Source organism: Podarcis cretensis (genome assembly GCF_951804945.1).
Source record: "Podarcis cretensis genome assembly, chromosome: 2".
Classification (NCBI taxonomy): Eukaryota; Metazoa; Chordata; class Lepidosauria; order Squamata; family Lacertidae; genus Podarcis; species Podarcis cretensis.
The window spans coordinates 19,853,624-19,873,801 of NC_137171.1; the positions used below are offsets into that span (position 1 = coordinate 19,853,624).

The following is a 20,178-nucleotide window of genomic DNA, read 5'->3' on the forward strand; positions in this document are numbered from 1 at the left end:
TAAAAACTTCCCTAATCAGAGCTGCCCTCAGATGTTTTCTAAAAGACAGATAGTTGTTTATTTCCTTTACATCTGATGGGAGGGCGTTCCACAGGGCAGGTGCCACTACCGAGAAGGCCCTCTGCCTGGTTCCCTGTAACTTCACTTCTCGCAGTGAGGGAACAGCCAGAAGGCCTTGGAGCTGGACCTCAGTGTCTGGGATGAACGATGGGGGTGGAGACGCCGAGGCCGTTTAGGGCTTTAAAGGTCAGCACCAAGGCTTTGAATTGTGCTCGGTTGGAGCCAATGTAGGTCTTCAGGACCGGTGTTATATGATCCCGGTGGCCACTCCCAGTCACCAGTCTAGCTGCCACATTCTGAATTAGTTGTAGTTTCTGGGTAACCTTCAAAGGTAGCCCCACGTAGAGCACATTGCAGTAGTCCAAGCAGGAGAGAGAGTTAGGAGAGAGAGTGCCCTGTTCACCTCGCAGAACTACAACCCCCAGAGTTCCATGGGAATATGGCAGCAGCATACCATCGGCTGCCAGCACCCAGTTGGAGGGCGGCATGAAAAGACACAACAGTTCACAATGTCCTGCTAGCCCCGCAGGCTGGCAGGGTGTCGTGAGCTATGCACCCACAAAAAAACTGCACCCTGGGAGACAGCCCCCCCCCCGCCCCCATGCTATGCCTCTGGAGCATGTGACCTGTGGGATGTGAAACACAAGAGCAGTCAAGTACAACATTCCTAGAGTGAACATGTTTACACATGGGGAGGAATGTTTGTCCAGCCAGCAGGTAAACTTCCTGTTTCCTTCTGGGCTGGGACAGACTTCCTCTGCATGTGACTAGAGGTAGGCGTGGCCTCACCTGTGCAGGTAACGACAAAAGCACAGGGCAGGGCAGCCATCTCTCTCCCTTTTGACTACATGCATCGAAGAAGCAACATTTGCTTAGCCAAAGATGCTCTCTTGGCTCCAGCCAAGAGAGGACAAAGGGACTGTCTTCTTATGAGATAGTATGTTACTTTTCTAAGCTAAGTCTGCCTTCTGGGATCCTATTGTGAACAGAATGATGTGTGAGTAAACCTTTTTATACTTTTATAGAAGACTGTGTCGTATCTTGTCGTTTATGAAGGAATAAGGGGAAAATACCAGAACAGTTATTATAGAGGCTTTAGCAAGCCTGAGCAAACGCATCCGCTGCAAGTTTAAAAAGGGGAATGTTACTCTGCTAAATTGTGGAACTTGTTAACACAAGTTGGAAAAGGATATAATCCAAAAATATATCCTCTCCTGCATCCCTGAACATTCCCACATGACCTCTGTGGCTGCTCTGTCTACTGTCCAAGGTCAAGACCCTGGTTTTTTCTTTCTAGGGTTCTTTTTCTTTAAGATGGTCTCGAGCCCAGCAGCCCTTCAAATAAAGGACTCATAGAATCATAGAACTGTAGAGTTGGCAGGCACAGCAAAGCTCATGTATTCCATACAGGACCCTCTGCAGAGAGGGTTTCCGTCTGCCAAGTAGGACACATCACGGCCCTTAATGTAAGTATAGTATACCTCTGACCAAGTGAAGTCTGGGAGAAAACTCTGTAGACTGTATGTTTGACTCAGAACTGGTAACTTGACACGCACAGCTCTCCTTTCTGTCGCAAATTCGGCTGCGTGTCTTACTGTCTCCTCTTGCCGCTGTGATCCCATCACTCCTCTGCCTCACTAACTTCCTTAGCTTTCATTCACCTTTTGTATTAGAATGTTCGAGCTATCTTTCATCTCAAATGACTTCATTCACTCGCTGCTCTCTAATCTTTCATCTCTGCTTCAGCTCTACAGTTCCATCCTGCCCCCTCTCCTTGTTAGACAGAAGCAAACTCTCTACACACCTGTGTTCAGCTCCCTCGGCCCTTATCTTTGGAGTTCCCTTGGTATCGACATTTATTCTGCTGCTTCTCTGTCTGCATTCATTTCACTTCTTAATTCTTACCTCTTTCTTAGGCTTTTCCTAGATAAGATTTCTGTTCACGGTTGACGTCTTTTGGTTCGGCTGTTTAACCATCACTTCCATTCCCCTTTCTTTAAATATCAAGTGTTTAAGATTGTGCTGTTTTGCTAATTTTAAAATACCTAGCAGTAGGCGAGATATAAAATACATAGAGATAAAATAGCGACCATCGTTGTAGCAGCAGCAGCAGCAGCAACATAGGCGCCAGTGTCTTGGACCAGTGTCTTGCCTAGGTAATGGAATGGATAAGAGCCAACAAACTGAAGCTCAGTCCTAATAAGGCTGAGGCACTGTTAGTAGGTGGTTCCCTAGATCAGTTGGGTGGGAGGTCACCTGGTCTTGATGGGGTTACACTTCCTCTGAAGTAGCAGGTTCATAGCTTAGGGGTACTCCTGTATCCTTTGCTGTCGCTCAAGGCTCAGGTGGCATCAGTGGCCCGGAGTGCCTTCCATCAGCTTCAGCTGGTGGCCCAGCTACGCCCCTATCTGCACAGGGATACCCGAACTACTGTTGTCTATGCTCTGGTAACCTCAAGGTTAGATAACTGCAATGCGTTATACGTAGGGCGGTCTCTGAAGACAGTTTGGAAACTTCAGCTAGTGCAGAAATCAGCAGCCAGGTTGCTCACCGGAGCAAGACAGTTTGAGCATATTACACCGATCCTGGTCCAACTGCACTGGCTACAAATTAGTTTCCGGGCCCAATTTAAAGTGCTGGTTTTGACCTATGAAGCCTTAAATGGCTCAGGACCGCAATACCTCAAGGACCGCCTCTTTCCATATGAACCTGAGATCACCTTCTGAGGCCCTCCTTCGTGTGCCCCCTACCTGAGAGGTCCAGAGGGTGTCAACACAAGAACGGGGTCTTCTTCTTCTTCTTCTTCTTCTTCTTCTTTTTTAATATATTTTATTAAGGGTTTTCTTGTTTTACAGTGTAAGTGTAATGCCTCGTATTTTTTCCCCCGTGTAACATTTTTACAAATCCATTTCATTTGTTGAGGCATTAGGGGGAGAAGAAAAAAGAAAAGAAAAAAAAAAGAAAGGAGAGTGGAGGGAGGGGAGATGGATGGGGGTGGGGTCGGGTAGCGGTGTTTCTATTATGCTTAATGTATGTAGTTTGGTGTCAGCGTGCTTGTGTTGTTCACTTGTGTTCCTTTGGTGGTGAGAGAGGTTGGGGTTGGCCTAGGATGTGATTGTTTGTTTGTGATTGGCTGTGGTGATCTTTGTTTTCGTGTGTGAGTGAGGTGGGTGGGTGTTTTGGATCAAGTTAGCCATATTGATTTGTATGCTGTTGGTGGATTATTGTCATTGTCCTGTTGGGCTGTGTATGTGATAAAGGGGAGCCATATTGGGGTGAAGGTGTCTTCTGTTTGTCCCCGTGTCAGTTTCAGTTTATTAGTTAATTTTTCTAGTAGGGCTGTTTCCCATACTATTTGGTACCATTGGTCCATGCTTACTCCTGACAGGTCTCTCCAGTGTCTGGTTATGGTGTTTCTGGCTGCTGAAAGTAGGTGGGTTATGAGTTCTTTGTGGTGTAAATGGGCATTGTTGTCTTGGAAGATGTTTAGTAGGGCCAATTCTGGGGTGAAGTCTAATACTTGCTTTGTTATTTTACATATTTCTTGTATGGCTGTTGTCCAGAATAGTTGGATTTTGGGACACTCCCACCACATGTGAAGGTATGTGCCTGTGGAGGTGCACCCTCTCCAGCATTTTGGTGAGGTTCCTGGGTGTATTAGCGCTAGTTTCCTTTTTTTTTTTTTAATAATTTTTATTAACTGGCCAATCACATCAAATTAAATCACATCATATAAATTCCGAATTACAAAGCCAAATTTTTAAATTTTGTTGGGGGAACCCATACTTCAAGATGCAAAGGGGAATTCAGATCATCTTCTTATTACTGCGTTAATGTCCAAATCAGTCCCAATCAGTCCAAGCAAAGTTCATAATTCTATCCAGTCTTATCTTGGTGTTGCCACATCATATCTTGTTCGTATAGTTTCTCTTTTTCCTTTACGATCTCTTCTGTTAGTCTCCTTAAGCCGATAGCAAGTGTAATAATCCTGTGTGGATTTCCCGTTCCTTCACTAAGTCCAGATGGTTTCCATATATCTCCTTTGTAGATAACATCACTTTATCCATCGTAAATTTTGGCATTTGTCGCTCTTAAGTCCCACCGAGGAGTTGATTCACGATATGTAAACAACTCTATTTCTCTCTTTCTCCTCCCAGACCCAAGAGCTCCCACAATGCCTCACAAAATGGCGAATGGCATTTTTTCCTGACTGCGTCACTCCAAAACTCTTAGCTTTCCAGCTTCATCTTGAAACATTGCTTTGGATCGAAAGTTTATCTCCACACAGCCTTAAATCCACAGCTTAATTCCTTAATTTCTGACTCATTAGGGGAGGGGGATTCTTGTTAAATCACATAAAAAGGTAGAGGCAGGTTTTTCCCCCCTCCCCCCTCAGTCATTACCGTATCTTGACGTTCTTCTCGTATTTTATTGTTGTCTTGTTATCAGAGATCTCTTCTGTCAGCAGTATTTACTCCCCTTTTTCCTTGATGTATGTGCAATTAATCATGTCCAAATTATTTCTTTTAAAGATCATTGCAACCAGCGGCGCGAATCGGGGACGGCGTCAAGGAGTGCCGAAAATCCCACAGGAGGGCTTTGTGCCTAGTGCCCCCACCCCCACAAATTCGGGGGTGGTATAGGGCACAGCAGGCAAGGGCCGTTCCCCCCATAATCCTGGGGGGGGGTTAAGGAGGCTAATTACCCCCATCATAGCCTCCAAATTACCTCGTGTGGGTCGGAGAGATGTTATTGTCAGCCATCTTCCGATGCGCCACCTAGTGGCCCCCTAGCGCTAGTTTCCTTGGTGTTAGGTACCACCTGTAGGTGAGTTTCAGTGTGAGTTCTTTTCTTTTCGTTGATATGGATTTAAAGGGGGGTTTGGACCACATTCTGGTCCATTGAGTGGGGTTAATCTCATAGCCTATGTCATTCTCCCATTGTTTTTTGATTGCGTCTAGGGGATTTGCGGGATTTTGGAGTAGTATTTTGTATATTGCGGATACCGTCCCTTTACCATTTCCCTTTGTTGTTAGGAGGAGGTTGTCAGGGGCCTAGTTGCTGCTGATTTTACTGTTGGGTTGTTTAAGAGGGCATGTAGTTGGTGTTGTGTTAACCAGGGCATTTGGGTGTCTTCTAGTTTGTCTTGTATTTCTTGTGTTGACAAGGGTTTGTTATTTTTATAAAAGTCTATTAGGCGATATGGGACGCAGGTGGCGCTGTGGGTTAAAGCCTCAGTGCCTAGGACTTGCCGATCGAAAGGTCGGCGGTTCGAATCCCTGCGGCGGGGTGCGCTCCCGCTGCTCGGTCCCAGCGCCTGCCAACCTAGCAGTTCGAAAGCACCTCCAGGTGCAAGTAGATAAATAGGGACCGCTTACCAGCGGGAAGGTAAACGGCGTTTCCGTGTGCGGCTCTGGCTCGCCAGAGCAGCAATGTCACGCTGGCCACGTGACCCAGAAGTGTCTCTGGACAGCGCTGGCCCCTGGCCTCTTAAGTGAGATGGGCGCACAACCCCAGAGTCTGTCAAGACTGGCCCGTACGGGCAGGGGTACCTTTACCTTTACCTTTATTAGGCGATATAAGCCTTTGGTTTGCCAGGCTTTTATCTGGAGGTTTTGTGCTGCATGGTGGAATAATGGGTGGTACGCCAGGGGGATTAGTGGGGATGGGGTTGGGGATAGTTTGCCTATTTGTGTTTTCCATGCTTTGAGCATGGTCTGTGTGTACCTGTTAAGTGTTGTGGGAATTTTCTTTAGTTTGTTTGGGAGGAGTGGGTATGTTGTGGTGCAGGTATTTTCAATTGTGTCCCTCTCTAGGAGTACCCATTGTTTTGTCTCATCTTCTAGTATGTATGGGATTGTATGACGTATTTGGTTGGCAATGTAATATGCTTCTATGTTGGGGATTCCCCATCCTCCTTCTGAGGTGGGGAGGTACAGGTATTTGGGGCTTATTCTTGGTTTTTTATGTGAGAAGATGAAAGAGTGTAGTTTTCTCTGCCAACTGCGGAATTGGGTTGAGGGGATCCAGATTGGGAGGGTTTGGAATAGGTAGGTTAGTTTTGGGAGTGTGATCATTTTGATCATGGCTATTTTGTCTGAGAGAGTGAAATTCGTGTTATTCCATCTCTTTAGGTCTTTGTTAATTTGTCGCCACAGGGGCTTGTCGTTGTGGAGGTACAATTTGTTGAGGTTTCTGGTTATTTGTACCCCTAGGTATCGGAACTTGGTGTGGCAGAGTTTTATTTTGGTGACCTTCGTGAGCTCTTTTTGGGTGTGAGGAGGGGTGTTGAAGCACATAGCTTCTGACTTTGTAAAATTTACCTGTAGGCCCGACACCATTGCAAATTTGTTGAGTTCTCTGATTAGGGAGGTTGCTGTGCTTATGGGGTCTGGTGTTGTCACCATTAGGTCATCTGCAAAGAGCCCTAATTTATAGGTTCTGCCTTTTATTTCCACTCCCTTGATGTCTGTGGCTGCTCGGATGCGGATTGCTAAGGGTTCCAGAGCCAGGATAAATAAGAAGGGAGACAGTGGGCATCCTTGTTTCGTGCCTCTTTGGATAGCTATAGTATTAGAATCCATATTGTTAATTCTGCATTTTGCTGAGGCTTGGGAGTATATTTGTTTGAGGATTTGTAGGAAGTTGGGGCCAAATTTCATGTTAGTTAGTACTGCTAATATGTATTTCCACTCTAAGCAATCAAAGGCTTTGAGGATGTCTAGGGACATAATTGTCAATGGGAGTTTTGTTGCCTTGCTGTGTTCGATCAGGTTCAGTAGTTTCCTGATGGGGTCTGTTATATTGCGGCCAGGGACAAAGCCAGTCTGGTCTGGGGCTATTAACTTGTGTAGGAAGATTTTTAGGCGGTTGGCCAAGATTGATGTGAATATCTTGTAGTCTTGGTTTATTAATGAGATTGGGCGGTATGATTCTACTTTGAGGCTGTCTTTTAGTGGTTTTGGGATGGAGACTATTTTGGAGTGGGTCCAGGTTTTGGGGATGGGGCCCCCTTTTATGATGTCGTTGAATAGGCGAGTCATGTAGGGCATCAAGGTTTCTTTGAATTTCCTATAGAATTCTGCTGTGAAGCCGTCTGGGCCTGGGGCTTTGTGTGGTTTCAGGTTTTTGAGGACCACATCTATTTCCTCTGGGGTGATAGGGCTGTCCATGAATTCCTGTTCCTCATCAGTTAGGGTAGGCATGGTCAGTCCTGATAGAAATGTTCTGATTTCCTTCTCTGGTGGGTTATGGGAGGTGTATAGGTTGGAGTAGAATTCTGCAAATTCTGAGGTTATTTCTTCAGGGGAGAATGTTATGTTGCCATCTTTTTTGGTGATGCAGTGTATTCTTGTTTTGAGTGCTTTTTTCCTGCATCTATTTGCTAGTAATCTGGAGTTTTTCCCTCCATATTCATAGAAACGTTGTTTAGAATATAGAATGCTGATCATTGTTTTGTTAATTTCTAGGGAGTCTAGTTCTCTCCTTTTTTGTTCTATAAGTTTGAGGAGTTTTTTAGATCCTGTTTGTTTGTAGCGTGTTGAGAGGGCTGTGATGTCTTGTTCTATTTTGCTAATTTTTGAGGAGGTTTGTTTTTTAAGGAATGTTTTCTCTTTTATGCAAGCTCCTCTGGTGACCGCTTTCATTGTGTCCCATAGGAGGGGGGTTGTTATATTGTCTACATCGTTTTCCTTGAAGTAGTTTTGGAGGGTTTTTGTGAGACTCTCTCTAATTTGTTTGTTTGTAGTTAGGATGGGACTGAAGGACCATGATGGGGTGGTTTGTGTTCCTTCTCCTATTTTAACGATGACTTCTACTGGGGCGTGATCTGTGATTTTAATGTTACCGATGTTTGTTGATTCCACTGAGGGGATCAGACCCTGTGTGAGTAGAATGCTGTCCAGTCTGGACACTGTATCATGACGTCCCGATTGGAATGTATGGCTGATGTCTCCCGGGTTTTGCTCACCCCAAATGTCGTAGAGACCCCTGTTTTTTAGCATTTTTAGTAACTTGTAAGAGTTCCTAGTTGTTGGGGGTTTCCTTCGGAGGAAGGTTGCCCATGGGGTTGTAGGGTGGATATCTTTCAGGGATATACCTTTCTTATTTAGATTGAGGTCCCCTCCTAGGATTGCTTCCCCTTCAGAGAAGGAGAGGAATTTGTTTAGTGTCTTCTGGAAGAATTCTAATTGTTTCGCATTTGGGGCATATATGGAGCCAATTGTCAGTTTGATTTTACCATCTAGTGTCCCTTTAGCGAAAATGAATCTGCCTTTTTTGTCCCTGAGGACTGTTGTGGCAGTGAAGTTCAGGTCTCTACTGAGTATTATGGCTACACCGTGAGCTTTCCCTGAGCCTCGTGCGACCCACTGCTGACTGAAGCGGGGGTCGCTCAGGAGTTTGCTGCCTTTGGGTAGGTTGTGTATTTCTTGTAGGAAGGTGATGTGTGGTTTTATGGTGTTTATGTATGAGGTGATGCGTTTTCTTTTGATGGGGTTTCCCAGCCCCCTCACGGTTAATGTAATTGCTTTTAGGTTAGCCATCTTGCTTATCTATTATGTGGGGCGATTCCCTGCCAACGTGTTCGGGTTGTCTTGTGTCTCTCTCTTCATGTTGTTTAAAGAACCAGTGGGGTTGCGCTGACCTAGGGTGTGGTGGGTGGGGGGCTAATGGGATTAGAATAAGATTTGGGTTAAAGAGTAGGGGGTAAGTTGTAGAGAGTTTCCTATATGTAGTCATATAGGTGTTTGTTTGGGGTATTTTGGGCCATCTGGCATTTAGCCGGTTGGTCCTAGGTCTCAGCTGGTGTGGAAGGCCGTGTTCAAGGACAGGCCGTCCCCCCTGTTGTTTGCGAGAGGGGGAGATCAGTGAGACAGTGTGAAGTGACTTTGTAACGTCGCTGTCAAGTATAAGGTTCATGAGCAATGTTGCCAATGTTATGAGCAACATTGTTGGTGTGTTGGGGTGTGGGTGTGGGTGCTGGTACGCTCTGGTGCCACCATAGTGCTGGTTGGGTATCAGATTTTAGCCTGATTGTGGGTTGTGTTATTGAGGTTGGAGGAGTTGTTTTTCCTTAGTATGGAGTATGGGAATGTTGAAGGTGTGGGTGGTGGGAAATGTGGTTGAGGTCGTCTGGGCTGGTGTTGGGGTGGGGATTTCTGTGGGGGTGGGGGGCTGGGGGGATGTTGATGGTGTTAACTAAATCTATGGGTTTTTTTCGTCTCTCTGCCCTGAGCCTCTGCAGCTCAGGAGAGGCTGGAGGGTTACTGGACCCAGAGGCAACCTCACCTTCCCCTGACAGGGCTGGGAGAGGCGCACCTGTAGGCAATGGGTCCTCAATCACCTCTGGAGCCAGAGTGGATTCATCTGGTGTCTGCTTCTGAGGATCCGGCACAGGTGCAGGCGCTTCAGATTCAAGGCCCTGCCCCAGCTCAGCCGGCCCTGGAGGCGGGGACTCCTGTGCAGGCTGGGATTCCTCCAGTTCAGCCTCTGAATCAGATTCCCAGGCCATCACAATTATACATCTTTAGGCGCCAGGCAGAAATGTTCCTTTTTAACCAGGTCTTTGGCTGACCTAATAAACATTCTATACCCTTCAAAATGTGGGTCTTTGGGGGAGGGGTGTTATTGGGTTGTTGTTTTTATTTTGATTATATATATTGTAGTTTTAATGTTGATCTTTTCTGTGAACTGCCTCTGGGTACAGGGTGTTATATAAATTCAATAAACAACAACAACATATGTGGGGACGGGGCTGAGGGCCTCCCCACAATCTTGAGGGGCTGAGCCTCATCGGGCCCCTCTGCAGTGGTGGCGGACCTTGGTGGGCCCCACAGCCTCCTCCTGGCATGTGCAACATTGCATGTATGATGTCATTTGTTATGTACTGAAATTCTCACCCTGGGCCAGCAGGGAGATACTGTAGATAGTTTTCACTCAGGTCCACATATGCAAATAAGGAACTGAAAGTGACGTTCAGTGATTGGATAGTTAAAGAAAGTTGTTACTGTTGCTTTGTAGTTGAGCTCTATATAAGCAGGTTGGCTGAACCCTTCAGCCCAGTTCTGTTCTGGGCCAGTGAATAAACAAGAGCTGTTTGAAGAATCGCTGTGTCGTCTGATATGCTCACCCACAACTTAACATCATTTGCATGCAATAAGCTCCCCACCCCCCTCAATGCTGAGCGGCACTCATCAGCTCTGTAGCAGCAGGAACAATAGCTTGTGCTATTGCTACTACCCATCTCCACTAGCCCCAAAGGCTATGTTGGAGAGAGACATTCATTTCCAGAAACAACACTGGGAACAACATGGCGGTCAGGGACGGGGAGCATGGAAGATGAAGGGCACCCTTCTCACCCTTAACCTGCCCCGCGTGCTTGCAAACAGTGCAATGCCCCTGTTACTAATAATTGCCATATTTTTTGCTCTAAGACGCACCAGACCACAAGACGCACCTAATTTTTGGAGGAGGAAAACAAGAAACAAAATTTTCTGAATCTCAGAAGCCAGAACAGCAAGAGGGATTGCTGCACAGTGAAAGCAGCAATCCCTCTTGCTGTTCTGGCTTCTGGGATAGCTGCGCAGCCTGCATTCGGTCCATAAGATGCACACACATTTCCCCTTACTTTTTAGGAGGGAAAAAGTGAGTCTTATAGAGCAAAAAATACGGTAATATTTGCAATATCCCAAATGCCTCTTCACCTTCCTTCTAGCTGAGGCATGCACACATGTTTCTATCCTAAACTGTTGGAAGGAATGCAGTTCTGAACATCTTCCCCTTCTTATGTTTAGGCTGTGAAGAGTTACTGAAGGATGCATTGTCTGCTGAGGGCCTCAGACCTCAGCGCTACGAGACGGAGTATGTGGATTACTACTACCAGGTAAAAGGAGTCTCTGTTTTTAAAACCTCTGTGTGGAATTGGTCGGTGGAGGGTGGGAAGTCACGCATTCCAGCAATTTCTTCCACTTTGCACAAGGCCTCTTTCTGCAAAGTCGCATTTATGGATAATGGATGTGACAGTCATCAACTCAAGGTGAAAACATTGGGAGAGCCAAGCAATTTATTTGAAAATTTGAGGGCATTTCAATGGCCCTGAGTACTCAGTGTATTTCTGGGTTCTGAGACTTATCTCTGGGGACAAGAAGTGTTATTTTCATGCAGATCAAGGTGCACAGGGTGGAGATTGCAAAACTGAAAATTCTTTGTTGATGGAAACAGGGTTTGAGATGTAGGTTGCTTGACAAGGTTGTGGTGGTTTCACATTTGGGATATGAAAGTACTTACAACGTTTTGCGCAGCTTTTCTGACTTGAAGGTCTCTTGGTTTAGAGGAATCATAGAATCATAGAGTTGGGAGAGACCACAAGGGCCATCGAGTCCAACTCCCTGCCAAGCAGGAAACACCATCAGAGCACTCCTGACATATGGTTGTCAAGCCTCTGCTTAAAGACCTCCAAAGAAGGAGACTCCACCACACTCCTTGGCAGCAAATTCCACTGTCAAACAGCTCTTACTGTCAGGAAGTTCTTCCTAATGTTTAGGTGGAATCTTCTTTCTTGTAGTTTGGAACCATTGCTCCGTGTCCGCTTCTCTGGAGCAGCAGAAAACAACCTTTCTCCCTCCTCTATGTGACATCCTTTTATATATTTGAACATGGCTATCATATCACCCCTTAACCTCCTCTTCTCCAGGCTAAACATGCCCAGCTCCCTTAGCCGTTCCTCATAAGGCATCGTTTCCAGGCCTTTGACCATTTTGGTTGCTCTCCTCTGGACACGTTCCAGTTTGTCAGTGTCCTTCTTGAACTGTGGTGCCCAGAACTGGACACAGTACTCCAGGTGAGGTCTGACCAGAGCAGAATACAGTGGCACTATTACTTCCCTTGATCTAGATGCTATACTCCTATTGATGTAGCCCAGAATTGCATTGGCTTTTTTAGCTGCCGCGTCACACTGTTGGCTCATGTCAAGTTTGTGGTCAACCAAGACTCCTAGATCCTTTTCACATGTACTGCTCTCAAGCCAGGTGTCACCCATCTTGTATTTGTGCCTCTCATTTTTTTTGCCCAAGTGCAATACTTTACATTTCTCCCTGTTAAAATTCATCTTGTTTGTTTTGGCCCAGTTCTCTAATCTGTCAAGGTCGTTTTGAAGTGTGATCCTGTCCTCTGGGGTGTTAGCCACCCCTCCCAGTTTGGTGTCATCTGCAAGGTTCTCTGTTGTCTAGTAGGTTGCACCAGAAATGTCAATGAGACCACAACCATTGACTCAGTGGAAGTATGATGGATGTGCACATCCTTTTTCATTTCTGATCGTAAACTAGATTCTAGTTGAGTGAGCTTTCCCCAAAACCAGATGTTTGCAGGTGGAAAGTTCTGCTTCAGTTATTGGTGGCACCTGACAGATGGATATTGGTTCCAGACAACACCAGATGAAGTTTACTGAAGGGTGCCCACACTCAAGCGAATACTCCTGAACCATACTTCCATAATCCTTTTGCACTCACAAGCAAGATAACCAGTAGTCAATGAATGGATTGTTTCCCCACTGTTTTGATGCATGCTGGTTGGGGGTGTGCAGACTCTCAGTCGAAGCAGTGGTTGTGAATTACAGCAAGTTAGGCAATTCATCTCGAATAAAAGGATGTGAGTCAGTGGACAAGGAAGAGAAACTTTCAGAATGCATGTCCATTGGGAACAGAGATTTGTGGTCCTCTCAAGCATATTTATTCTTCTAAAATAAAGCTGAACCATAGCATTCCCTCTTGCTGCAGTCTCCCATGTAGGTCTCTGACTGCATCAGAAACCACTGGTACAAGTAGGTTCCATGGCTCTGTTATAAGGAAAAAACTGCTCCTTTTCCCTTATGGAGTATCCAAGAGCCTGTATAGAATCCTTAAGTGGGTTCTCCATCGGTAGGAGAAAATAACAGAGGCCAACCAGAGAATATTGAGAAGCAATGCAGCTAGTAAGCCTGATCTTTATTAAAACTGTTGCAACAGCATCCCCACTCACCACACGCAGAAGGGAGGAGGAACCCAGAACAATGGTGTGCAATATAGACTTTTGAAATTGCCCACCCTGTAGCCCAAGACCACCCCCAGAACATTATACATACATCACAGAAGGAGGTGGTCTCCAGCAGACATACATCACAGGTGGCGGTTTACAGCAGAAATCCTGTTTGCCAGGATATCTGTTAATGGTCACTGATTGCATTACCTGGGCAGCCTGGCCATTCTTTTGTGATGGTAAATATTCTAATTCCTGGATCCGGGTCACAGGCTCACCCTATTCATACAAAAATATGCCCTTAAGGCAGGATTTGTAAGCAAAGAGACAATGGGAAGGCTTTCCCTATTTTCCTCCCTACTGCAGAGGAATATTTGAGGTCACTGGGAGATTCAGAATGACTTCAGGATTGCTCTCCTGTACTATTTTAGACACGTGGTCAGTGCCGGATTTACGTATAAGCTAAACAAGCTGTAGCTTAGGGCCCCACTCTCTTTGGGGCCTCCCAAAAAATTAAAGGAAAAAACCAACTGGATGTACATTTCCAAAATATAAGAGAAGTTCAACAATTACTTTGATAAAATATCGTATTTTTTGCTCTATAAGACTCACTTTTTCCCTTCTAAAAAGTAAGGGGAAACGTGTGTGCGTCTTATGGAGCGAATGCAGGCTGCACAGCTATCCCAGAAGCCAGAACAGCAAGAGGGATAGCTGCTTTCGCTGTGCAGCGATCCATCTTGCTGTTCTGGCTTGTGAGATTCAGAATATTTTTTTTCTTGTTTTCCTCCTCCAAAAACTAGGTGCGTCTTATGGTCTGGTGCATCTTGTAGAGTGAAACATACAGTGCGTCTTATAGAGTAAAAATTACGGTACATATTTTGTCATGTGCAAATGGCTTTAGATACCTATTAGGTCCATAAATTACCATAGAGCATATATTCAACATAAAAAAAACAGCAAGAATTTGTTGTTGACAGAAGACAGCTGGATATATGAAGGGCCCCATTACCTTCAATAGCTTAGGGCCTCATCAACCTGCACCTGGTTTATATACTTATGTATGGGTTTGCCTTGTACATTTATGTACATTTAGTTTATATATCTGAGACCTTAAAAAACAGTTCCAAGCCGAATACCCACCAGATCAACTAGCTGCTCAGGGACCTGCAGCAGGCAGACTTGATTGGCTCCCCTCATTCTTTGCCCTCAAACACCAATGGTCTTTACTACCAGTTGCCCACCCTGTCAAGGCGCTGTGTGCTGGTCCAGGGGTGAGGTTACCGTGGGGCGAGGTCCAGGACCTGAGTTGAGGGTCGGCAGACGGTCCTCCTCAGGCGAAGCAGGGTCCACAGCGGGAAGTCGGGAAGGACAGGAACTCTGGGGGAAACAGGACTGGATGCTGGCCGAAACAGCTCATCAACGACGTTGCTCCCGCAACCTGGGACCGGGCTGACTGGCTTTTATCTTTTCTGAGGCCAGGGGCTGTCCCGGCCCCCAGGAGACCCGCCTCTCCTGGTCTTAAGGCGAGCACTCCTCCTGAGAGAACCCAGTACCCTTCGTCTCTCTGCCCTGAGCCTCTGCAGTTCAGGAGAGGCTGAAGGGTTACTGGACCCAGAGGGAGACTCACCTGTAGTCACTGTGTCCTCAATCACCTCCGGAGCCAGAGTGGATTCACCTGGTGCCTGCTCCTGAGGATCTGGCACAGGTGTAGGCGCTTCAGATCCAAGGCCCTGCCCCAGCTCAGCCGGCCCTGGAGGCGGGGACTCCTGTGCAGGCTGGGATTCCTCCGGTTCAGCCTCTGAATCGGATTCCCAGGCCATCACACGCTGTCAGACAAGGAATGTCCAGAGCGAGGAATTAACTCTTTATTGTCAAAGGCACCCTTACAAGTTAGGGGAAGGCATGTCCATCAGTCCTATGTTTCTCAGCTACTCCTCGGTGTGCACCCATTGAGGCAGTCACCACAACAGAGAGGCCCCGATCTCAGCTAATAATAATAATAATAATAATAATAATAATAATAAATTTTATTTATACCCCGCCCTCCCCGGCCAGAGCCGGGCTCAGGGCAGCTAACACCAATAAAATCACAGTAAAAGCATAATGGGGGGGGGTATTTAAAATGCAGCCTCATTTTAAGAGTAGTCGATAGATCAAGACCATAAGGGGAGGGCAGCATAAGAGTCAGACTGAGTCCAAACCAAAGGCCAGGCAGAACAGCTCTGTCTTGCAGGCCCTGTGGAAAGATGTCAAGTCCCGCAGGGCCCTAGTCTCTTATGACAGAGCGTTCCGCCAAGTCGGGGCCAGTACTGAAAAGGCCCTGGCCCTAGTTGAGACCAATCTAACCTCCTTGCGACCTGGGACCTCCAAAATGTTGTCATTTGTGGACCTTAAGGTCCTCTGCAGGGCATACCAGGAGAGGCGGTCCCGTAGGTACGAGGGTCCTAGGCCGCATAGGACTTTAAAGGTCAATAGTAAAGGTAAAGGTACCCCTGCCCATACGGGCCAGTCTTGACAGACTCTGGGGTTGTGCGCCCATCTCACTTAAGAGGCCAGGGGCCAGCGCTGTCCGGAGACACTTCCGGGTCACGTGGCCAGCGTGACATCACTGCTCTGGCGAGCCAGAGCCGCACACGGAAACGCCGTTTACCTTCCCGCTGGTAAGCGGTCCCTATTTATCTACTTGCACCTGGAGGTGCTTTCGAACTGCTAGGTTGGCAGGCGCTGGGACCGAGCAGCGGGAGCGCACCCCGCCGCAGGGATTCGAACCGCCGACCTTTCGATCGGCAAGTCCTAGGTGCTGAGGCTTTAACCCACAGCGCCACCTGCGTCCCCTTAAAGGTCAATACCAGCACCTTAAACCTGACCCTGTACTCCACCGGGAGCCAGTGCAGTTGTTTATATATCTCCCCCACCCAAGCAGATGCCATTTACACGTGCTTGCATGCAACCTGTTTCTGCTCCTCCCGCCTCAATCCTTGCCTGGTCGTGGGAGACAGTGGAGTAGGAGAGGTGGGGGCAGGAGGAGGACTTGTGGAAGGCCTTGACTATACCAGCCAGACCTACCTCTATCTCCTGCTGTACCTGTCCATCAAGCTCCAGCCAGGTGAGCTGACCTCCACTGCCAGAAGGAATTCAGCGTGTGATGAGCTGTTCAGCCACAGTTCCTTGAATAGGTTGCAAAATTTTGGCATGGCAGCATGTTGTTTTGGGGCCCCTACAGAAAACTGCTGAACTTGCCACTAACTGCCTGTTTGTGAAGGCGATGAGAATCCTAAATCAGGATTCAACTTGTAATAGGATTTGTCCCAGTGCTCAGAATTGGAAAAAAATGTGAAGGTACAATCCAGGGGTTGTCTGATGGAAACTACCCCTCAGACTAGGGTGGTTTGACTTTACTTCTTACTAAATGCAAGGCAAAGTGTGTCTGAGATATGGAGCCTGTGAGAAATCTCCTAGATTTCCCATTAAAAGCAATTACCGTGTTTTTCCGTGTATAAGACGAGGGTTTTTTTTTATTAATATATTATGTTAAAAACTTGGGGTGGTCTTATACACGGATAGTGCAGAGGGGGGACGGGCTCAACAACTCTGGGCAATCCTCCCCTCCCAAAAAACTTAACAACTCTTGGCAACCTCCCCTCATTTTCTTAATTGTATTGTATTATATTGTATTTTATGCTGTTTTTTTGTTGCATCAATTAAGTGTTTTAAATTTGTTGCTAGCCACCCTGAGCCTGGTTTTCTGAACCGGGAAGGGCGGGGTATAAATAAAAAAATATTTATTTGTTTGTTTAATTTGGAGTCCGCCAAAAGAAGGGGTGTCTCATACACGGGGGCGTATTATACACAGAAAAATACGGTATTCTTTGAATTGTTGTTACCCTGTCCTAGTGCCTTGCAAGCATTCTGCTTCCTGGGTGGCGATGTAGGGATTCATGCCATGCCTGCTAACGCCAGTAAAAAAATATTTAGCACCATCTTTGGGGGCTTTGGGGACGCAGGTGGCGCTGTGGGTTAAAGCCTCAGCGCCTAGGACTTGCCGATCGAAAGGTCGGCGGTTCGAATCCCTGGGGCGGGGTGCGCTCCCGCTGCTCGGTCCCAGCGCCTGCCAACCTAGCAGTTCGAAAGCACCTCCGGGTGCAAGTAGATAAATAGGGACCGCTTACCAGCGGGAAGGTAAACGGCGTTTCCGTGTGCGGCTCTGGCTCGCCAGAGCAGCGATGTCACGCTGGCCACGTGACCCGGAAGTGTCTCTGGACAGCGCTGGCCCCTGGCCTCTTAAGTGAGATGGGCGCACAACCCCAGAGTCTGTCAAGACTGGCCCGTACGGGCAGGGGTACCTTTACCTTTACCTTTTGGGGGCTTTAATTGGTCTCGATATGCACATAGACAGAGGAGCATTGTAGCGTTACCCATGATCCTGCCTCTGTCAGCGGGTCTGTTTTCTAGGTTTCCTTGTACTCATCCTCAATGAAACAGAAATCAATAATTCCTGGGCTGTGTGCCATGTACTTGTTCTTTTCTGTTTGCTGAGAGCTGCTGACAAAGAGTGTGATCCTTTGCTCTACTGCACAGAGACACATCACGCAGGATCAGACCTTGTGCGCTGGGTCCAGAGCAGAGATGATCCTGCCCCATGGTAAAAGTAAAGGTGGTGGCAGCAGTTATTAACATGACCTAATAATAAGTTAGTTGCGGTACAGCGTAGCCAAGGGGAGTGGGGCAGGGAGGCAGCTGCCCCCCCCCCCAGTGCATAAAGCTAGTAAAAAGCATTGAAAGTACTCAATTAATTAAGATTCTACACCCACACACCAAGCAGAAGTCTGTGTCAGTTTGCATTTCTTAGTGCAGAAAGTATTCACCTGATGTGAATACTTTCCTATTCTTCTTAATTCAAGTGGGTTCTGGAAGCTTCTCTGCGTGAAAGAAACAAGCAGAAGGTTCGTGACGCTTGGGTTATTCCTTCATAGAAGCTGAGCTTAAACTGGTTTTGTTGTCTCTTCTGTCAAGTTTCATGCTGACTATAAAAGTAAGGCCAGAATGAGCCTGGGTTTCACTTTCTCTTTCTATCTCCCTTCCTTCTGGTGTTTTCTTCTGTACATAGTATGCTTAGTGTTGAGGTTTAGTCTTATTATAAATCATTGTAAGTTTGAGTTAAGTCTGCTGCAGCTGGATTTCTCATGGACAGTGCCAATCCTGAATGTGTTAGATTTGTGACCATTATGCTCATTTGCCCTCAGTAGCAGTAAAGCTGATCACTGCAGATGGTGACAGCAGCCACGAAATTAAAAGACGCCTGCTTCTTGGGAGAAGGGCAATGACAGGCCTAGACAGCATCTTGAGAAGTAGAGACATCACCTTGCCAACAAAGGTCCGTATAGTTAAAGCTATGGTTTTCCCAGTAGTGATGTATGGAACTGAGAGCTGGACCATAAAGAAGGCTGATCGCCGAAGAATTGATCCTTTTGAATTATGGTGCTGGAGGAGACTGCAAGAAGATCAAACCTCTCCATTCTGAAGGAAATCAGCCCTGAGTGCTCACTGGAAGGACAGATTGTGAAGCTGAGGCTCCAGTACTTTGGCCACCTCATGAGAAGAGAAGACTCCCTGGAGAAGACCCTGATGTTGGGAAAGATGGAGGGCACAAGGAGAAGGGGGCGACAGAGGACGAGATGGTTGGATAGTGTTTTCGAGGTTACCGGCATGAGTCTGACCAAGCTGCGGGGGGCAGTGGAGGACAGGAGTGCCTGGCGTTCTCTGGTCCATGGGGTCACGAAGAGTCGGACACGACTAAACAACTAAACAACAACAACAACAGCAGTAAAGCTCTGCTGGATGAAATACAATTGCTTCTTCATTGTACTTTCTTGTGCTGGCTGTGTGCAAAGCCTGCCTGGGAGCTGAAGGGGAGACAGTCTGCCGTGCAGGCCCAGCAGCACCCACTGCTGCCTCCCAAGGTAAGGTGCTTGCTACACATTCACATTTGGCCAGTCTCCATTGGGCCGCTAAACTGGAGGCATCCTCTTCCCAGGCCCCTGTGGGGCAGTTTGAGGAGTCGCCTCTCTTTGGGTGGACCAGAGGTGGTGACGGCTGCTGCCTGGCAGACTCCCAAAGAAGAAGAAGAAGAAGAGGAGTTTGGATTTGATATCCCGCTTTATCACTACCCTAAGGAGTCTCTCAAAGCGGCTAACATTCTCCTTTCCCTTCCTCCCCCACAACAAACACTCTGTGAGGTGAGTGGGGCTGAGAGACTTCAGAGAAGTGTGACTGGCCCAAGGTCACCCAGCAGTTGCATGTGGAGGAGTGGAGACGCGAACCCGGTTCCCCAGATTGCGAGTCCACCGCTCTTAACCACTACACCACACTGGCTCTGGACAGGAGAGGAGGTTGAGGGAACACTCCACAAAGGGGGAGGGTGTTCAAAAAAGGGTGAGAGGCTTCCAGCTCTGCAGGCAAGGGGTGACGTTACTGGGCTCCTGAGCTCCACAGGGGTGCTGCAGAAGGAATGCAGTTGGTCAAGGGAGCCGTGGACTCAAAAACGTTGAAAACCTCTGATCTAGGCAATGCTTCATTTCCAAAGGAGTCAGTTCTTATGCTTCAATTCACTTCAAACTGTGCAATATTTAATATCTGCAACAGAATGGCTATGGTTCACACTTCTTCTTTTTTAAAGTCCACTTTGCAAGGCAGAAATGCAAGAACTAAATGATTCCTGCACAGAGAGGCACCTTTAGCTGTTGCATTTCTGGTTGTCATGCAGTTAGTTATTAAAGTCCATTAAAGGTAACAACACAGGTAAGGATGGAAGTGGCCACTTGAAGAGGAACTGCAAGAGGGTAACTTATTCTTCCCAGTTCGCCAAGGGAGACAACAGCTGCACGGTGCCCTCCACGGGCTGAAGCCTCAAGCAAGCAGGCTGTTGGCAGGTTATCGCCTTCTGTTTGTTTCCTTTCTTCCCTGTGGTCATAGAATTATTAAACAATACATATATTTTTCATTCAGCTTTTTAAGGGACTGCAGTTAAAGAAAACATACGCGAGGTAATATGGATTCACTCAAACACCAGTGTTTCCCCCCCCCCACCTCCACAATTAATTAACACAG

The 20,178-nt window shown here is 47.0% G+C and overlaps 1 protein-coding gene across 4 annotated transcripts in view; it reads left to right on the forward strand.

Moving 5' to 3' along the window:
• RAB11FIP4 (RAB11 family interacting protein 4) overlaps positions 1-20,178 on the forward strand; it is a 216,292-nt gene that overhangs the window by 74,185 nt on the left and 121,929 nt on the right. For all 4 annotated transcript variants that reach the window (XR_013835802.1, XM_079965448.1, XM_079965450.1 and 1 more), the window contains exon 3: positions 10,854-10,942. Coding sequence is in view for 3 of the 4 variants with exons in the window: in XM_079965448.1 (XP_079821574.1) it covers positions 10,854-10,942 (89 nt within the window). In the remaining variant the exon portion in view is untranslated. The remainder of the gene's footprint in view (positions 1-10,853; positions 10,943-20,178) is intronic.